Source organism: Talpa occidentalis, unplaced genomic scaffold (assembly GCF_014898055.3).
Source record: "Talpa occidentalis isolate TD23 unplaced genomic scaffold, MPIMG_talOcc4v2.1, whole genome shotgun sequence".
Taxonomy (NCBI): domain Eukaryota; kingdom Metazoa; phylum Chordata; class Mammalia; order Eulipotyphla; family Talpidae; genus Talpa; species Talpa occidentalis.
This window is the reverse complement of record NW_026555331.1, coordinates 134,294,227-134,314,240: the sequence shown is the minus strand read 5'-3', so window position 1 is coordinate 134,314,240 and position 20,014 is coordinate 134,294,227. Positions and strand designations below refer to the sequence as shown.

The 20,014-nt window shown below is 35.3% G+C and overlaps 1 protein-coding gene and 1 long non-coding RNA gene across 3 annotated transcripts in view; one reads left to right on the top strand and one right to left on the bottom strand.

The window, feature by feature from the left end:
- Positions 1–20,014, top strand: part of WASL (WASP like actin nucleation promoting factor) — a 59,545-nt gene that overhangs the window by 13,669 nt on the left and 25,862 nt on the right. Inside the window, 4 exon segments of the mRNA XM_037512527.2 lie at positions 11,838–11,972; positions 13,926–14,012; positions 15,309–15,405; positions 18,926–18,949. Coding sequence (XP_037368424.1) covers positions 11,838–11,972; positions 13,926–14,012; positions 15,309–15,405; positions 18,926–18,949 — 343 coding nt within the window.
- On the bottom strand, positions 3,703–19,348 carry LOC119246229 (uncharacterized). Of its 2 annotated transcripts, XR_005125476.2 has the most exons (5): positions 19,279–19,348; positions 18,670–18,831; positions 10,227–10,527; positions 4,728–4,894; positions 3,703–3,938 (listed from the first exon to the last, which is right to left on the bottom strand). It is a non-coding gene; the product is annotated as an uncharacterized LOC119246229 (long non-coding RNA). The 2 variants fall into 2 exon arrangements; XR_008550844.1 differs by lacking the exons at positions 3,703–3,938; positions 4,728–4,894 and adding an exon at positions 5,081–5,109 and having other exon boundaries at positions 19,279–19,345.

Below are 20,014 nucleotides of genomic sequence, written 5' to 3'. Positions count from 1 at the left end.
GCCTTTCAAATTTAGTCTCTAAGTTAACTAGACATCTTATGAATAAATATGATTTTGTTAATTCTTTTTATTATGACTATTCCTTAGTGAATGATCCTAATTCTGTCCTACTCTTGACCTTATAAACTTTAAGTCTTATTCTAGAAAGTAATTGTATAAAATCTCTTCCCTAGGACTTCAGAGCAGTAGAGTCTAACAGAACTTTTTTTTTTTAATTTTTTTTAAAGATTTATTTATTTATTTATTTGTTTGTTTATTTATACAAGCACTGGGTACAGTCAGAAGTGCGGGAGGGTGAGAGAATTCACCAGAGCCAGAGCAGGGAGCAGAGCAGGCAGAAGGACTGAAGTACACTGCTGAGGGGAGCAGCGGGCGGCAGGAGAGGTCTGCGCGCCATGCAGGACCCTCCTCCAGTGGCCCGGGAGAAGCCGGGGAGCAGCCGGGGATCGAACCGGCGCTGCAGAGGCTGCGAGCAGCTTCGCAACCCAGCGCTCAACCGCTGCGCCACCGGGGAGGCCCTAACAGAACTTTTTATGTAGGTGGACATATCCTCTGTGCAGACTAGTACAATATGTATTGTAATCACGTGTAGCTATTGAGCATTTGAAATGTGGCTAATATGGACTGAGGATCCAGATTTTCAACTTAAGATTTAAGTAGCTACTGTGTATGACTAATGACTGCCTTAGACGGTGCAGCATCAGAGGGCAGAAGGAAGAGGACTTTGAACCTAATAGCACCCTCCCACCTGACTAGCCACCCAAATATGGGGCACGCCTGGAAAGGAGAATAACTTTGTGAAAGGTCTCTTTGACGCAAATAGTTTTATTTATTTGTTCTCAAATAATTTGCACTTATAAAAAATATAAAACATTCAAATTATTAAATGTATATATGCACTCGACTCTACAAGTTCCTCTTTCCATAAAAAAAGAAAATCTTCAGATTGTTTTTGCTTTTAATAATACATGGAGGGATTTTACAGAGTATGGTATATAAAATCCTCACGTTCCTTCAATCTTCATGCTCGTGATTTATTGATGGTAAAGTTTCCTCACTTCATGGAGTTTGCAGTTTTCATTTAATTTCACTAATGATAACCAGAATTAGAAATACTGATTCAGACATTTTGTATAAAAGTTGCCTGTAGAACCAGCTAAATTGAGCTTTCTGAGGAAGTGTATAAAGCCTAGGTATTGAATAATTTATTTCTCAAATTATTGACTAGCTTATGGATATTTTCATATGGGCTCTTGCCGTTTTTTGTTTTGTTTTTTTTTTTTTGCTTGTTTGTTTTTTTGCTCCATATCTAGTTCTTACATTAAAATATATGGGAGAGTCTCAAATGTTGTACTGAAAAACTTCACTTAGGTTGTACCTTGAATTTCAACTTTTTATAGTCTCAGATTATCTATCTGCATATCTTCTCCCACCTTGACTGTACATAAGAAAGTCAGGCAAAGTAAATGTGCTTTTGTCTATAATAATAATATGCTCATCTCTGACTGTATTTAAAAACTTGGAAAATTATGAGTTGCTGCATATAGAATAATAGATGTGGAAGACAAATTAGATTGAATTTTAAGCTTGCTTGATCATGTTTAAGAGTTCAAAAGACTCAGAAAGTTTGTAAAAGAGACTACAGACTTTGGCCTTCATTCCCGACATAAGCTATTTCCCTGTGGTAGTCAAAGTTTGCTATTTTATTACTTAATGCTCTTAGATACTACAGTGTTATTTTTAGCAATTTCATTTTTAAATTTTAAAGGGAAGTCTTCTGAAAGCTACTGGAAATTCTTCCTGGGCTACAGTCTGAATCAAAGATAATCTTTTTTCTCCCAGACTTATACCATATTGTGAATTGAATGAATTTTTTTTCCCCTTTCTCTTAGGTGTACTTTTCAAATCAATACTTAACTTTTTGAAAAGTTACTATATCACATCATTTAAAATAAAAAAATATGGAAAATGAGATGTATACCTTCCACCCTGTCGTACGTTTGCCTTAGTCCTTGCCTGATAAAACACATGTGCACACACAAAACTCCTGAACAGCTAACAGATATTACTAGTTTTCTGTTCACCTTCCAGACAGTTTCATGCATATTTAGGAAAATCGAAATTATTTATTCTTGTTGTGTGGTGGTGACAAATGTTGGCATACTGTACCCTTCATTTTTACATTCACTTTGTATGTACATTTTACCTTTTGCTTTTTTCCACATATGCATTTTGAGGCTCTTTATTGTTACTTACAGGGCTACTTCATTTTAAATTTTATTTTTTAGCCACTAGGTGATGCTCTGAACTGAGATTTGAAAAGTGAGCAGTTAGCCAGGTAAAAGAAGGGTAAAAGGTGTTTCATTTTTGGGAATACAAAATTGAAATGGAAGATGTGAGAGAAGACAAGAGTTCCATGTGTCTTCTGCATATAGTGTGATAGATGAGATGAGGCGGCACATACAATTCTTTTTGTCATTGGGAACAAATTTTTTTTTTTTTTTTTTTTTTTTAAGATTTATTTATTTATTTATTTATACAAGCACTGGGTACAGTCAGAAGCGCGGGAGGGTGAGAGAATTCACCAGAGCCAGAGCGGGGAGCAGAGCAGGCAGAAGGACCGAAGTACTCTGCGGAGGGGAGCAGCGGGCAGCAGGAGAGGTCTGTGCGCCATGTGGGACCCTCCTCCGGTGGCCGGGGAGCAGCCGGGGATCGAACCGCCGCTGCAGAGGCTGCGGGCAGCTTCGCAACCCAGCGCTCAACTGCTGCGCCACCAGGGAGGCCCCGGGAACAAATTATTTCCCCCATCATTTTTCTAAAATTCTGCTCTGACAAGACCACTTGTAAATATCATTTGTTCTGTTTTATCAGGGACAACCAGACTGTAACAAGGACTCTACATACAAATCAAGTCAGATAAGGAAAAAGCAAGATAAATTTTAGCTGAAAAATAGGTATACTGAGAAGTAGAGTTGTTGGGACCATATCTCTATGGAAGTGAAAATGTTTTTACCGCTACATAGAAATAAGCGTGCTGTAGTTAGTGGGGGCAGTACACATCTCCAGGTTTGCATCATTGGAGCTACAGTACTTAGCATTGTGCTTATCATAGCAAATGCACAACAGATATTTAAATGAATGACTTAAGAATACAATACTTATGTGTGGGAATTGTTAGGAAAACAGATTTAAGTTCAGCATTAAGAATATTTTAACTGAGCTGCTCAGCAATAAGATAGTTTCCCCTCAAGTTGTGAGCTCCCCATTACATCAAAACATTCATCTATTAAAAATTTTATGGAAAGCATTTTTATATTGAATAGAAGATTAACTGTAAAAGACCTCACAGCTCACCCTCCACCCACCTGACTATTCAGTGTTTGTTTTTTTTTTTTAAATTGTTAAATTAGTAAGATCACTGTAAGTTAAAAAAAAAAAGGTGTACTGCATTAAGTTTGGTTTGGCAAAAGGAATATGTTGGCTTAGGTAGTTCAGTTATCTTTAGCAAAATTGTTTTGCTCTAACTGACGTAGCATTTTCTCACCCCAAGTCAGACTGATCTAGGTTTAGTTGCCCGAAGCTTATACAATTTAGAGGTACTCTCTTTAAATGAAAAATTTCAAAATTAAGTATAAAAATGGTTGTTGGTATGGAAAAGATCACATTAAATAAAAAAATGCCATAAACATCATAAAATCCAGAAGACAGTTTATTATAATGTATTGTTGTTATTAATTGACTGATACATCTCCTTAATAGTTTTTTACCTGTTTTGGCCACATTCACGGATTGCCTCTTTACATGAAAATCCTATATTTTCTATAGAGAGGATTTTTCTTGTTGTACAGAGCTTGGCAAACTATGTCCTAGGCCAAAGATTCCTACTCAAGTGTATTTGGTCAAAATTTACTTATTTTTTCTTATGGATAGCTGTGAAGCTGAAAGAAAAATTTAAAAACCAATCACTGGTAATGGCATGTCTATGATTTCTTTCACTTTGTTAAGAGTGTGTTTCTTGCATGGGAAAAACTACAGCTTTTTAATCTGAATTGTCTGGACCATGTGCCCTGCTCCAAAGCGTCCATGAAATTTGGTCAGAGTATATACCATCTCCTCCTACTCCCTTCAGGGAACTGGACAGCACTCATTCAGACCCTTTTCATTTGGGATTTGAGATTGAGTCTGGATGTGCCATATAGTCCAGGAGGGACAGGTTATTGCTGAGGTTGGGCAATACAGAGTTAGTGTATCCTTGATGGAAATCTCAGATCATCTTGAGGGATAACCAGAGAAGAGCCCCCTCAGCATGAGGCTGGGGTTGCTGCTACCGTACAGATGTTCCAAGGGCATCAATTCAGGCCTGTGAGGTGCTCTTCCAAGGAAGAGTCCCTGAAACTTAAGCTTAAATTACTCCATGGTAAATCTCCCTGTGCTCCTAGGACATAAATGTTTGAAATTTTTCTTTTCATAAAGATCCTCTTTTTTCTTTCACTGGCAGTCTTCTATTTTCTACAAGTACCACTACTGCCAGCCTTTTCTTCCTCTCCCCCCAAGTGAGGTAAGAAACCTGAACCAAATGCGATCAGAAGAATAAGTTTTTATTAAGAATATATAGTTCTTAGAGGGTCATTTAGATGGGATTGGGCAAAATCCCAATGAAATGATAGATGGCATTTTCTCTTAACATTCAGGAATATCCAGATCCCATCAGGGATCAAAGCACCTACCTTTACATCCTCTCATCCCAGACTTGTACAGGGAAGTAGTAGCTTGGGTGTCAGCTGGCAGTATCAGACTTTGGTGAGCTGAGGTGAGAATCTTAAGGGACCTCTTTCCACCCTCATTCATTGAAAATCTAGATCCAAACTATAGTTGTTACCATAATTCATTTGACCTTGCAAGAGAGAAGAAGCAGAGGGATCAGGAGACAAAAAAGAAAAGAGAAGAAAAAACATTTTTTAGCAGTTTCACTTAAGCTACAGGGAAAGGAAAAACAGAACAAGCCATACCTATGTACTGTGCTTTTAACACTGTGTCCTCATCTGTTGCAGATATTACCAGTCTGTGACAAGATTGGCCTCCTTCTTATCTTTATCTGTATATGATTATCTTTCAGATAGAAAAGTAAGACTACACTAAGCATTGCCATTTGTAATTTTAGCTATAATTTTGACTGTTTGCAGGTAATGCTATATAGGTCTGTACCACATGGTTAACAATTTTCTAGATCTATAATTTTAATCACAGTATCATATAGATTGACATGTCGCTATGATAAGTTAGGAATTGAGATGTATCATAACCAGTATATGTATAATATAAAATGAACAGCAATACAAGATCTTTGGCAAGTAAATTGACCTGGTCCCTTAAGTTGTTTAGAGTGACCCTAGCCTGTTGCCCAGCACAAGTTTTAGTAAAGTTTTTGAATATTATGTCATCTTTAAAATGGTTCCAAAAAAGAAAAGAAAATGTGTTGGTAATGAGAATGGACTCTAAAATTGTTTTGATATTCAGTTAAAATTTTTTGTTCACTGATAATTTTAAAAACAATTTCCAGTATGTGTGTGTATGTGTAGATATACACATTATCTATCAGATATATATATTGTATATAATGGAGGAATGAACTAAAATCATCTATAGTAGGTCATTATATATTTTTTAGTATATTAAAATAACCCCCAACATCTGTTACATATCAGTTTGAACAAACTACTTCAGAATTTTATAATTGAAAGCACTATCAACTTACTTGTGATTCTGTGGAATGACTGGGTAGTCGGTTTGCTCCTGTCACCCAAGCTCATGCGTGCAGTGCTTGTAGCTGGCATGTGTCATGGAAACTGGACTCATTAAGGACACATTGGCCTACTGGGGCCCTGCTCTCCATGTGGTCTTTCACCAATGGTCTTAGAGCAGTAATTCCAAGAGGGCAAGCCACTACGTGCAAGTGCATTTCAAGCTTCTGCTTCTACTTGCTGAGGTCCCTTTGGTTAAAACAAGTAATGTAGACAAACCTAAGGTCTTTGGGGGGAGGAGAGTATTATAAGAACTGGGATGCTAAGAGGCATCAGCATCCATTACAGGAATTACAGCATCCATCAGGCATTCCATTACAGGAATAATATACTGTGGAAAGGGACTAATAAGAGCTCGCATTTTTATGAATCATTTGTGCTTTATAATAATATACACATTTCCTGTCAACTTTTTCAAACTGTATAGGACTCTCTCTCTAAACCATAGAGTTGGGCCATGTTTGATGTTACTTTAATATTATATCTGTAACTTCTTTCATTACCACTATTTTCTTTCTTATTCTATACCCCACAGATTCCTAAAACTTCCCTAGCACTTTCCTGTGTGGGTTTTTGTTGATATGTCTACCTAGAATTTTCTTTCCTCCATACCTACTCCCATGCTCACCTGAGTCATCCCTTTTCATTCTTTAGGTACAGTGTCACCGAGGGGAGCATTCCCAAACTAGGCGGGTTTTACATTTTCCTTGCATACTGGATTTTCCTGTATAACATTTGTGATAATTTAATGTCTGGCCATTAGGACACATTTCATGAGGCCCGTGTGTTTCTAAGTCATTTTTGTATTCGACCCCACTTTCATTCCCCTCCAACCCCACTTTATCTATGTCACATGGAAGGCACTCAATAAACATTTGGCAGATGAATATGCATGACACGGTAGTTTTCTTAAGTAACTACTAAGACCTAGAAGATTGCTTGTGCTCAGCCCCTGAGACAGCAGTTTTAATCCAGCTCCATTTTTCTTCGCTTTTGGATTTCTGTTTGTGTCTTACTGCTTTTTCCCTCCTTCTCTTCCAGTTTTGTTTTTTTAAAAATTAACTCTTTCTTGTGGAGTATTGTGTCCTTGATGCAGTCTTTTTTAATATCTACCTTTTTCTGGGCCTCCCTGGTGGTGCAAGGGGTTAAGCACCGCACTATGAAGCAATCCATGGCCTCTGCAGCATGAGTTCAATCCCCAGCCAGCCAGAGAGAAACCCACATGGCCAGATAGACCTCTCCTGTCTCTCCCGCTGCTCCCCTCGACTGTGTATTTCGGTCTGTCTACCTGTTCTGTTCCCTACTCTATCTCTGGTGAATCCTCTCACCCCCCCCTCCCCCATCTCTGGCCTGTACCCTAGCTCTTGTATGCATAAATAAAAAAATCTTTTTTAAAAAATCTACCTTTTTCTACCTAATTCTGGTTCTCATTGTGGAAATTACCAATATGAAAATCTCTCCTTTCAAGAGTGAATTATTTGCATTTTCTTTCCCTGAATGATTTTTACTTAGTACTCATCACACTGGAGTCTTGTCTCTGTTTTTAAAAATTGCTGGTGCTTGTATTGGGTTTTTTAGGTTTTCTGTAAAATTGCTTCTTGAGATTGTTATATAATTAATTGCAAGAATTCAAGAAAATTCTTGTATCTTTTTCTTAATATGTAATTCCTTTTATAATTTTTCATGGCAAAATTCAGGATCATAATGTGGCATTTCGTTAGATTACCTCAGAGTATCTAGGGACATTTTTAAAGCTAACTTTTTATGTAATAAGAAAACTTGGGATGCGTTTTCCCAGGATTGATTTTAGAAATATAGTGAAATGTGGGCCTCCCCAGTGGCGCAGCGGTTGAGCGCTGCGTTGCGAAGCTGCCCGCAGCCTCTGCAGCGCCGGTTCGATCCCCAGTTGCTCCCCAGCCACCGGAGGAGGGTCCCACCTGGGCAGACCTCTCCTGCCGCCTGCTGCTCCCCTCAGCAGTGTACTTTGGTCCTTCTGCCTGCTCTGCTCCCGCTCTGGCTCTTGTGAATTCTCTCACCCTCCCGTGCTTCTGACTGTACCCAGTGCTTGCATAAACAAACTAACTAACTAAATCAATCAATCAATCTTTTTAAAAGAAATAGTGAAATGTGTTCTCTCTCTCTCTCTCTCTCTCTCTCACACACACACACACACACACACACACACACACACACACACACACCCTGGAGTGCTTTGATTATTAATGTAAGTCATTGTGATTATAAAAAAGACTCAGCTATATATTTTTCCACACTCAGTTTATTTTGAATATTTATTAAAGATAAACCTTTCAAATTTGTTTTCTTTAACATCATTGTGTACTTATATAATTAAAATAATAGTCATTATAGATAATTATTCAGTCTTAACTCATCTTGTATTTGTAGGCAGTTGATTGTCAAGCTAGAATCTTCAAGTCCTGGTATTTTCCAGTCTTGTCCCTGTTATTAATTGGTTCTATACCAAAAAAAGCATCTGTTTTCCTGACTTAAAATTTTTGTTCTCTATTTTGAAAACGTGGAAGGAATTAAGCTATAGAAGTGTTGGATGTTTGAGAGTTAAGTCTTACTCAGTATGAAGTTCCTTTTAACAGAGTTGGTGTAAGAATAGGGGGAACCAGAAGACCGTGGCAGTTTTCTTAATTTGGGTCAGTGTGATGGTAGCTAACATATGTGGAAGTCGTGATGATACTGAGAAGAGAACTACCTTCCCAATACTGTCATCACTGTGGAAAGGGACTAATAAGAGCTCACGTTTTTCTGAATCATTTGTGCTTTATAAGTTTTTCTATTTTATACTATTGCCATACTTACAGTAAAGTTGCAGATATATACAGGTTCCTATATATCCTATCCAGAGTTGTCAGATGTTTATAATATTTTACCGTGTTTCCCTGCTTTTTTCATATATATATGTATATGTGTTATGTATATATGTATACACACATATATAATATTAATTTTTCCTGAGTTACTTTAGAGCTTCTGGTATGATACCCCTAAATATACTTCATGGTATGTATCCTAATTTGAAGGCTTTCTCCTAGTCATTATAATACTGTCACAGAAATCAGACTGTAGTTTTTGATTTCACAAATAACTTGCTTTCATGGGGCTAAGTGTACGTGAAATGAGAACACAGACTTGCAAAACTGTTAAGCTTGAGGGAATTAGTCTATTTACTTGGTGGGTAGTAAATTAAAAAAAAATTACTCTCAGAATGAGATTTTTGATGTAACAAGATTTATACAACACACACAAAAAGGTACTTAAAAGACAAAGAAAAAAATAGTCATTTCGACCTAGGGAATCAGAGAAATACTACTTGTCTATTGCACAGTCAACCCAGGAAAGAGAGCAGTGCTCTACTAAAGGACAGTGGGAAGGATCCACATCCTAGAATTCATCCTCCATCTTATTTCTGCCCTTGGAAGTTCTGAGCATGAATGTGTTACTGCGGTAACTCAATACTGAAACACCAGAATGCATAAGACGGGCTCTGTTTCTGAAAAAGTTGATACAGTACTTTTTCCTCTTAGAGTTTACAGATTTTTACCCCTAATATTATGAGTAATAAGGGATAGGTTTCCTTTCCTAAGCTCTTGTTCTTTGGTTGTTTTTCAATAATATCTTCTTGATTATGAAAGACAAGAAGTAATGGTGTTGATTAGCTGTAATTACTTTAAAGGAATGGAAGGAATGTTTTTAAAAAACTTAATTAAGCCACTGTCAGTCTAGGGTTTAAGGGATAGTCACTGTTTTTATATATTAAATGTTAGTGTATACTCTTTTCTGAATTCTAAATTCAGAAAAGACTATAAGGTACCAAAGTATATTATTTTCAGATTTTGCCAATAAAATGGACATATTTAGATTGATAAGACTGTAGTAGAATTTTGAAAATCCAGCCACAGAAAATCGCTTATGCTTACTTGGATTCTTTAGTATTAAAATTTTATAAATTTCTTTAAAATAGGTTTATAGTGCCAGCTATGTTTGTGTGGAATATTATAGAACTATTTCATAGATTTTTATTTCTTAGGCGTGCATTTTAAGAATTCCTTTTAAATTTATGTCAATGTTGTATGTGGATTTTAAGTGTTTTTTTTAATCATTTTTTTTTTAAGTTCACATATACATTCAGGCAATGCTTCCCAATGTTAATACTTGATCCTTGGCAAGGGGATTTCCATAATGGAATATCAGATTCTAATAACACACTTTTTTCCCTTTTGTTAGCTATTTGTGTTTTCTGGTTAAAAAGTAAAGAAAGGGAATTTTGAGATCATTTCCTTGGTATCTAGTTTTCTGATCACTTTTTCTTTTAGAAATGAATGCATTTTTAGAGCACCATATTAAAAGTGCCATAACTTAAATGAATTTTCCTTAGAAAATGAATTTTCTTACCTGATTTTTATTTCAACTTGGTCTTTAATACCTTTGGATGACATATACAAAATCAATTCTTCTGAAGTTTTAAGGACTTGGGGTTAAGGAGCTATAATGTTGAGATTGTATACTTGAAGAAGAACACAGATATGTTTTTAGCAGGCAGAAGGCATTATCCACATTATTCAATCTCCTTTTTAAACTCATCGTGTTAGTTTCAAAGTGATATTGTTAATTTTTTTAATGGCTCTTGTGGAAATTCTCCTGTTCTTTTGTGGCTTGTTCATGATGGTCCGTGGAATTTAAAGATGAGTTTGGTCTGCAAAGTTAAAAAACATAGCATGGTGCACTGTTATCTGGGAAATTCTTTATGAAATTTTGATCCCCCATAGTACACTGATCTTACATTTGGGCTTTATTATTAAAAGACTCATATATATAAAATAGTTTTTGGAATCCTCATGGAAGGAGGACATTCCCCAGGCAATATCTTGCAATCTCGCTGTAAGCTATTTTCAAATAATGTTTGGTAGTCACTAAACTGATAAACCATAATTACTTGATCATTTAAATTCTTTTAAAATCTATAATTAAAAAACATAATTAGTATATATGTTATATATTTCTGTTTTTTATATTTATATTAACAACTTTGTTTTATTTTTTATTATTTCCTTCAGTGTCTAGCTTAAGAATGAGATTACTGGAATTAGAAAACAAGATTATTACCTTCAGAGGATTTGTAAATGCTATCCCAATATGTGTTTGTCATTTTTACAGAAACTAGATTAGTTAGTTACATTCTAGACTATAATATTAAAGAAACTCAATTTAGAATTTAATGCAAGTGTCCATTGTTTCACGATACAGTCTTCAGGGAGGTGGTGTCCAGGTATACTGGAAAGCCTTAATGCTTGAAGGATCTCACCTATGCACTTAAGAGAGTACTAGCTTGGTATATATCCTTTGGGAAAAATGGGACAATCATTGCTCAACTCGTTTTTAAAATAGTCAGTATAACTTTCAAGCTGTGTGGCCATATGCAAGTCACCAACTTTTTTTCCTCCTCTGCTTTGACATATCTCATAAAGGAATGCTAGACTTCATCTTCCCGAATTACATGTTTAAAGGGTCCATCACTATCACTAGTAACCCAGTCTTGCTTTTCAGTTGACTTCATTTCTACTAAAGTGGCTTACGCCATATTGAAATCAGCCTTTACTACTACTACTACTTCATTGCTTAAATATTCAGTTTGTTGGGAAACCATACTACCTGAGAGTTAGAATACAAGACCAGAAATAACAGATTGCCTGTATTAAAATTTCAGCTGTGCTGCTTAGTTGTGTGATATTAGATTATCCTCTTTAACCTTAGATTTTTCATGGAAAATAAGGTTATAATACTAATAAAAATTAAATGGGTTGTGGCTTGTATTTTAAGTTGTGGCTTAGAATAGCAGCAAATGCTTATTATTTCCTTGTTTCTGTGGAACGGGAATTCAGGAGCAGCTTTACTAAGTGCTTCTGATGCCATCTCTCTTATGAAGTTATAGGCAAGATGTCAGCAGGACTGTGGTCACTTGAGCATTATTTTGAACCTAATGGGTTTACATTTTACATTTTGCAGACTATGTCTTCAGCAGTGGTGCAGTTATATGCCGCGGATCGGAACTGTATGTGGTCAAAGAAGTGTAGTGGTGTTGCTTGTCTTGTTAAGGACAATCCACAGAGATCTTATTTTTTAAGAATATTTGATATCAAGGTAAGTTTTGCTTGATTCATTTCAAAAATGAATCATTTTTCTGCCTCAATTATAATTACATGTAGATTTGCCTATGCTGTATGTAATACTTAAATTATACTTAATATTAGGCGAGTGAAGCTTGATTTTAGGTATGGGAACATGGATGTTGTGACCAAATTACATCAGTTCCGAAGCCAGAATGTGAATTGTTTGTTATTTTTATCTTTTTACTGCCATCACACATTAATGGAGATTTTTTATTATTTGTTTGTTTGTTTTTATGCCTTTGGGTCTTTGGCTTTCCTGACATTCTCTCCTTTACTCTTGATGCTCTTTTATTCCATCCTGTCCATACAACGTCCTCTCAGGGAACTACTACAAAGTATATTTTAGCATGTACAGTTATTGATTTACTTCAGCCCAGGTTTAAAGCATTATGCGATACCTGTAATCTGCTTTTCTTTCTTCTTATGTTGTTTCTCAATGTAGTTATTTTCAGATTTTCATAGCTTGGAATCCTTTACTCTCAAATATAAGTCCACATTGTCCTAGATTGGGTACTCTTTCTTTGTCATGTATTCCTCTCTTGTTGTTGCTGTAAAAGTGGTTATGTTTTTGCTGAGATGAAGTCTCAGTTTATCTTTTAAAACCGGTTTCATCGGTAAGCCTCCTTGCTTATATATGGCAAAAGTATAATGGGATTATAGTTACAAAAAGCCAAAAATGACTTAGAACTCCTGGAGAATACTTGTGGTCAGATAGTTTGTAGTCAAATTGTTTTACTTCCTCTGAGCCTTGGCTTATCTATTTGTAAAATGGGATCGATCATCTGAATTTGTTGCAGTTTGTCCCTAAAATTAATTGAGATTTGAGTTGCTAGACTTTGTAAATGAGTGCTTCTTAATATCCACTCCCTGCACAACTGGGAGAGATGAGAGATGGTGCATACTCCTGTTAATAATAATAGAGGCTTACTATGGTGGTGATTCAGGAGAACAAGGAACATTTACATAATTGGAAAGAAACCCGTAAACCTTTTGAAATAGTTCTCATCTCCCATTATAAGCACTCTTTAGAAAAGGAATATATATATATATAACTCTGTGAGAAGAAAGGAATTCTATTGTGGTGATCATGATGTATGTGTGAACAATGTATTTTAAATATTTTTAAATTGTGGTTGAACCTTGCATTTTAGAATAGGGCAATGATTATAATTCTTTAACCACTTATTTCTAATTGTGGATAGCCAGTGCTGAATACATGTAATTAGCCTCCTTTGGTGCTAAGGTTAATTATATTTCTTTTATGACGACAGTCATCCCTGGCTCGTTTTAACCATCGTTTTAACCTTGGTGCACTTTAATCATCCGTCTCTTTCTGCACATGATTTGGTACTACTTATTCCAGTGTTTATTGAAGCCACTCTGCAAAAGTTAGAAATTCAATGAGCCTTAATAAGCAGTATTGAACAGGCATATTTTTTCCCTCCCAGCATTTACAGAATTGAGGAAAAGAATATGAAGTGTACCTGTAATATTTGATAGCACACAGTCAGATACTGCTGATGGAGCTGTCCAATAGTAATCAGTGCATATACAAAAGTAGCCTCCTTCTAGCTAACACTATGACCTAGTAATTTTTCTAGATAGGAATTTGACCAGGTAATTGTATTTGGGAATTCTTGACTAATGAGATTATATTTTAGCATACTGAAAACTCATTTGATATGTAGTTTTTATGAAAGAAACACTATCCCAGTATTTATTGGGATAAATATTTATTGCTCCCAGTATTTATTGCTTTGTTAATAAGAATTTACTGATTAAATTGATGTTACTACAGATACAAATATGTTGTGTATGTGTATGTAAAAGCTATTACTAATTTAAGCAGTTAATACAAGTTATCCGCTTTGTTTTATTCCTATAGATGATCTTTTTGGTAATTCTTCTTTTAACTTTTGTCTAGGATGGGAAACTATTATGGGAACAAGAGCTATACAATAACTTTGTATATAATAGTCCTAGAGGATATTTTCATACCTTTGCTGGAGATGTAAGTCACATTTTTCTATATTGTTCTGTTTAATATAATTGCTTTTACACTTATAGAAAGCATTTGTAAACTTTTCATATAAATATTATTTAAAATACAAAGAAGTATTTTACTTCTAAAAAGCTTTTTCATAGCTGTGGTAGCTAAATAGGCAGAAATGGCTAATGTTTTACTATTTTAAGGGTCAAAGTAAAAAGCTATTAAAGAGTGCTGTCAATATAATTTGTTAGGTAGAAAAGAGGTTTATTTTTTCATCCATTCTCTGGAAAGATAGTTTAACCTCTCTTGTTACTTTGGGCAAGTATTTTAACCTCTGTGAGCTTTAGTTTTTACTCTGAAAATATAAATCTTTTTTTTTTTTTTTTAAATTTAAATAATAAATTTTATTTTTATATTCCCCCATACAATTGCAAATGCCCCATTCTGACCCCAATCCCTCCCCTCCCGTCCCCCACCCCACAAAAAGTGTCTCTGGTTCATAGTTTTTTGTTGATTTTGATTGAAAATATAAATCTTATTTATTCACTAATCCGTGATGACTTTTAAGTACTAAATACTATATTACCATTCAAATTATTCTGTGAAACAATATTCTAGGTCTTTCATGACCTAGAAAGAGTGTTGAAATATAATAAGAAATGAAGAATGGGGGGCGGAGAAGAATGGGAAAATGTGAGGAGGTGTTCTATACCATGTATTCATAGGGATTTGACTAATTGAAGATTATGGGTGATTTTAGTTTCCTTTGTTTTCATATTTGCAACTTCCTAAAATGAAACCAAAAGGTTGGGTTAGATGATATATCTATGTTTTTGAGAATTATCTTGCTCTGTTTTTTTTTTTTTTTTTTTCATATTTTTCTTGATAGGATACAAATGTAATTAATCGTAACAATAACATTAATTATAGCAATAACAAATACAGTCAGTATGTTTTCACATTTTAAAAAGCTTACCTGAATTAAAGTAATAATTAAATTCTTGTAGTGAGTTAAAAAAACATAAACTAGTAAAGTTAACCTGTCTTTCACCAACTCTTCCAGTTTTTGTCTTTTCTAGTTGAAATTACTTGTACATTTCAAGTGAGGGACCAAATTTAATTTATTGTTTTGTTTTTCTGTTGAAGATAAAGTATTCAGATTAATAGTTCATTATGTACTGTGATAGGTAACCTTTCTAATAGTCATCTTTTATCTTAACATTCTTCATGCTTTTTGCCTTAAGTTATTCATATCATAAAATCAGTTCTTTGTAAACTTGTGTATTTTTATTTACCTTCTTGATGAAAATATTTCAGACTTGTCAAGTTGCTTTTAATTTTGCCAATGAAGAAGAAGCAAAAAAATTCCGAAAAGCAGTCACAGACTTGTTGGGTCGGCGACAAAGGAAATCTGGTAAACTTTTTTTAAAATTTCTTTAAACAGTTGCTGTCAAAAACTATGGGACAAATCTAGACTATCGTAAATTTTTTTTTTTAATATAGCTATGCTTGTTGCTTTATATATCGTTTGTGCTGCTTAAATCCACAATATAGTTGCATGGTTATGGCAAAGACTGTATGGCACACAGTGCCTAAAATGTTTACTTTCTCACCCTCTACAACAACAGGTTGCTAAGAATACCTTAAAAGAAATATTTTTATTGAGAACTAACTTTTTCAGATTTACTGAAGAACTCATTCCTATAACATTCCATTTATATTAACTTTTAAATTTGCATTTTAATGGCATTATTCATAATTTATGATTCTTAATGTACTTTGGGAACAGAAGTTTAAGCAAGTCTAGAAGCAAAGGAAGTCGCAAATAAGATTTGTAAACAGGCTTTGTCTCTATTTTATCCCCAGTGTGGTAAAACCTTGAGAAACTTAATGTGTTACAAAGATGATACAGAGTAGTATAGAGCTTTAAATTCACTGGTATAGAACCATTTGGCAACAGTATACCAAACTTTTCTCTTGTGAAATGGAGGGAAGGGTACTTAAGAAAGGTGGACCGCTCCAAAATCATCTTAAGCAGAATAATTTTAGGAAAAATAATATATGGGAGCTGAGAGTTGCAAATAGATACCCTTAAAACTAGCCATGCGCTAGTTTTCACTCCTTGAAAAAGTCTTTCTGTACATCCAGGACTACTTGTTACCCAATTTTGGAGATCGCAGTACTCAAGAATGTGCTTTTCCAATAGCAGGAATAAGTTCTGTAAAAGGAAGACACTGAATCTGGAAAACAGGAATGTAAAAGCGTTTTTTTCATTTTATGTATCTATATTTTATGGATTTCCAAGAGGGTAGTGGGTAAAAATGAAAATAAAATGAACAAAGTTGTTGCCTCAATATTGCCATCTTATTATAGCCTATTCATAATGAGTGAATAGGAGAATTATTAGAGGTCTCATTATCGTTTGTTAGCTTCTTTAGAATTTGCCACTTGACCCCATGCTAGGAAAAGATTGGTGCTATAGAGTGATTTACTGTTCAGTTCCAGTTCCAGTGACATGTTACAGTGCTAGGCCAGAGGCTCTCTGGGGCTCCTTCTCATCATAATATGTGATATTTTCAGTATTAAAGAATTTTAAAAATCTTTTTAAAATATAGAATGATTGACTTTGAAATTGGTACATCATTTAAATTGGTACTAAGTCTTTGACTTAGTAAAAGAATTCTGTATTATGTAGTTCCTAGGCTTTTAGATAAAGTGTTTGAAAGCAGAAGGATCACAAAGCTAGAGAGGCAGTTGATTCATCCTTGGATGACCTTATATACTTAGTCAATCTCCAGCCTTGCCTCTCTTTAACTGAGATGCACGGGGTCCAATTTGGGGAGTAACAAATAATTAGTCTCTTTTCTTTTTCTCCCAACAGCCACTTAATCTTGAAAGTAGTCCATCTTGTCCTTCTTATACTTCCACCTCTTTATGCTGATCAGTACTAGTTTCTTTTCTTCACATAATATAGTTTCTGCCCTCATTAGTCTGAATATTAGACTCATTCTGCTGCAGATTTTTACATCTTTTTCAAATGGTTCAGATTTAAGGAAATGGTCCAGAATTTAAATGTGAGTTCTAGATTTTTTAATACTATACTCCAAAAATAGTCTGACTAGTAATGAGGTACTAAAACATTCCTTGATTTGATTAAACATTGTTCTGCAAATGTTTGTAGCAAGTACTTTATACTGTTTGCTCTATTTTTTGTTCAGTCAGACCCTTCATTTTTTCACCTGTATGGTCGTCAAGGCAAGAGGGTATCATATTTCATAAATACTTTTTAGAACTTGTACTCTGAGCTTTACATTTATCTCAATATCATTTCTCTATCTGTACCATCAACAGTTTAGGAAGTATTTCCTCTCTGGAGGCAGAGATAATGTCACCTTGGAGATTGACATGGGTAGGACTTAGATATCTCAGATGTTTAGAAAGTTACTTTATTAGACCACCAGATGGAGTGATCCATTTACACGTCTCATTGTCAGGATTTTTAACATCCCCCAATCAAATGTTATTAATTTTAGTTCATAATTTTATAACCAATTACTATATAATCATTTATGGGTATTTTTCTTACAGTTTTAGAAATTTTTGTATTAGAAAATCTGTGAAAGTAACACTTGTTTTTAAAGATTTATGCATGCAAGAAATGGGGTATATAGGTCAGAGGTGTATGGAGGGTGGGGGTGAGAGGATTCACCAGAGACAGAGTGGGGAGCGGAACCGGTGGATCTACTGAAATAACACTGCTGAGGGGAGCAGCAGGAGATACAGGAGAGGTCTGCTGCACTGTGTGGGTCACCTCCCTGACCAGCGATTGAACTCGTGCTGCAGTATTTGCAGATAACTTCAAAGTGCAGACACTTAACCCCTTGCGCCACCAGGGAGGCCCCAAGTAACACTTTTTTAAAATTCTTCAATAATTGTTGAATATTCTCAAACCCAAAACTATATGTAAGAGCATGAATGCAATGAATTGGTAGAAATTTTCCAGATTTTACTCAAGCTAAATGGTTAAGACTTTTTGGTGTGTCCCTTTTCTCAGATGTCTGTGGGTATTCTCATTACCTTTCTGCCTTTGTGCTTTCATTTGGTTCTGTAGCTGTGATTTCTCCTAAAACTTTCTTGTCTCTGCTACTGACTTCTCCCTGATTGTCAAACTGTTTACTCCCATCCAATATCAAAATTGCTTTCAAACTTAATCTACCTGAGCAGAATACTTGATCCATGTTCCCTAACCCTAGTCATACTGTTCTCTACTTGTTCTTCCCACCTCAGTGAAAGGCCTTGATACTTCCCACCTCAGTTCCACCTTGATACTTCGGCTCACTGTGGTCCCTCAAAAGTTCTCTTAGTGAGTCCCATTGTCTCTGCCTTCAAAAACATGTCCTTAATCTATTTCTTGCCAGCTCTGCTGCTACTGCCCTAATCAGGCTACTGTCTGAACTACACTAACTCCCTGTCTCCCTTATGCACTCTGTGCACCCTGCTGTTGCTTTCCCGCATAGAAGCTGGAATTAACTTTCAGAATGTAGTTCATTCAGATCATATCACTTGCCCTATTCAGAACTCTTTAAGAACTTCCTGTTATGTATGGACTGCAATCTGTATTGCTTAAATACTGCTTGTGGAACTCTGTATGACCCAGTTCCTGGTTCTCCTGACTTACCTCCTTCTGCTCTGCCTTTAACTCAGTCCAGTCTAGTCTTCATGATGGCCCTTCAGTTTTCTCCGTGGAACCTTTGAATACGTTGTTCTCTCTCATTTTTTTCAGGTATCTGTTCAGATGTCAGTTTCTCAGAGAAACCTTCTGTAACCACCTGACCATAAACTTAGAAATTAGATAGTTTAAGTGAATTAATTTTTATGTTGGTCACTGTATTATATATATCTAACAATATTTCTTTGAATTTGTTTTCTAACAGAGAAAAGACGAGACCCCCCCAATGGTAAGCTCTTTGATAATTATTGATCAAAAAGACTTTGGATTATAATTTAATTATAATATCTAATATGTAATATCTATCATCAAGTACCATAGTTTATTGTTTTTTAAAATAACATGATAGGTGAGGCTTAGAAATGTAATAGACTTTAACTTATTTCTAGAGAGAGTACATATGATGAAGATTACCATTACTTATATTTTAATTCTGTATTCACAATTGATTAAATTTAGAAATTATACAGTCTGGTTTTAATGTCTTCCTTAAAGGTGATAACTTGTATCTAGTGTATTTGTTCATTTACTACTTTAAGAATTAATTTTTTTCCTTACTTCAGATTTCACACCGGTGATATGAAACCAGCCCTTTTCAGAATGAAACACTTACTATGATAGTATGTTTAGAATTAATAGTAGTAGTACGTAGTCCTCTGTGACTTCATAATGGACATTAGAAGTATTTATAGATTCATTCATTTTAAAGGTGTAAGTGGTTTTATTCTTTTCTCTGTGGAGAGAGGATCCATGGCTTTCCTCGTATTTTAATACTATCCCTGACCCATTGCCCCAGGACCCTTTATTACATGGAAATAACTATATTCCTGTTGCTTTTTAAACAGATCTGTTACCTTCTGATTTTGCCTTTAAATTTGTTTTCTTGGCCTCCCGGTGGCGCAGCGGCTGAGCGCTGGGTTGCGAGGCTGCCCGCAGCCTCTGCAGTGCTGGTTCGATTCCCGGCTGCTCCCCGGCCACTGGAGGAGGGTCCCACATGGCGTGCAGACCTCCCCTGCCGCCCGCTGCTCCCTCAGCAGTGTACCTCAGTCTGCCTGTTCTGCTCCCCGCTCTGGCTCTGGTGAGCTCCCTCACCCTCCCGCGCTTCTGACTGTACCCAGTTCTTGTATAAATAAATAAATACATCTAAAAATAAAAAAAAAAAAATAAATAAATTTGTTTTCTTGATATAAAAGCATGAACCAAATATTGCTTTATTAAATTTTGATTTATTTACTTTATGATTAAAAGACTAAAGTCTACCATCAGTAGTACTTACAGTACTTTTAAATGGAAA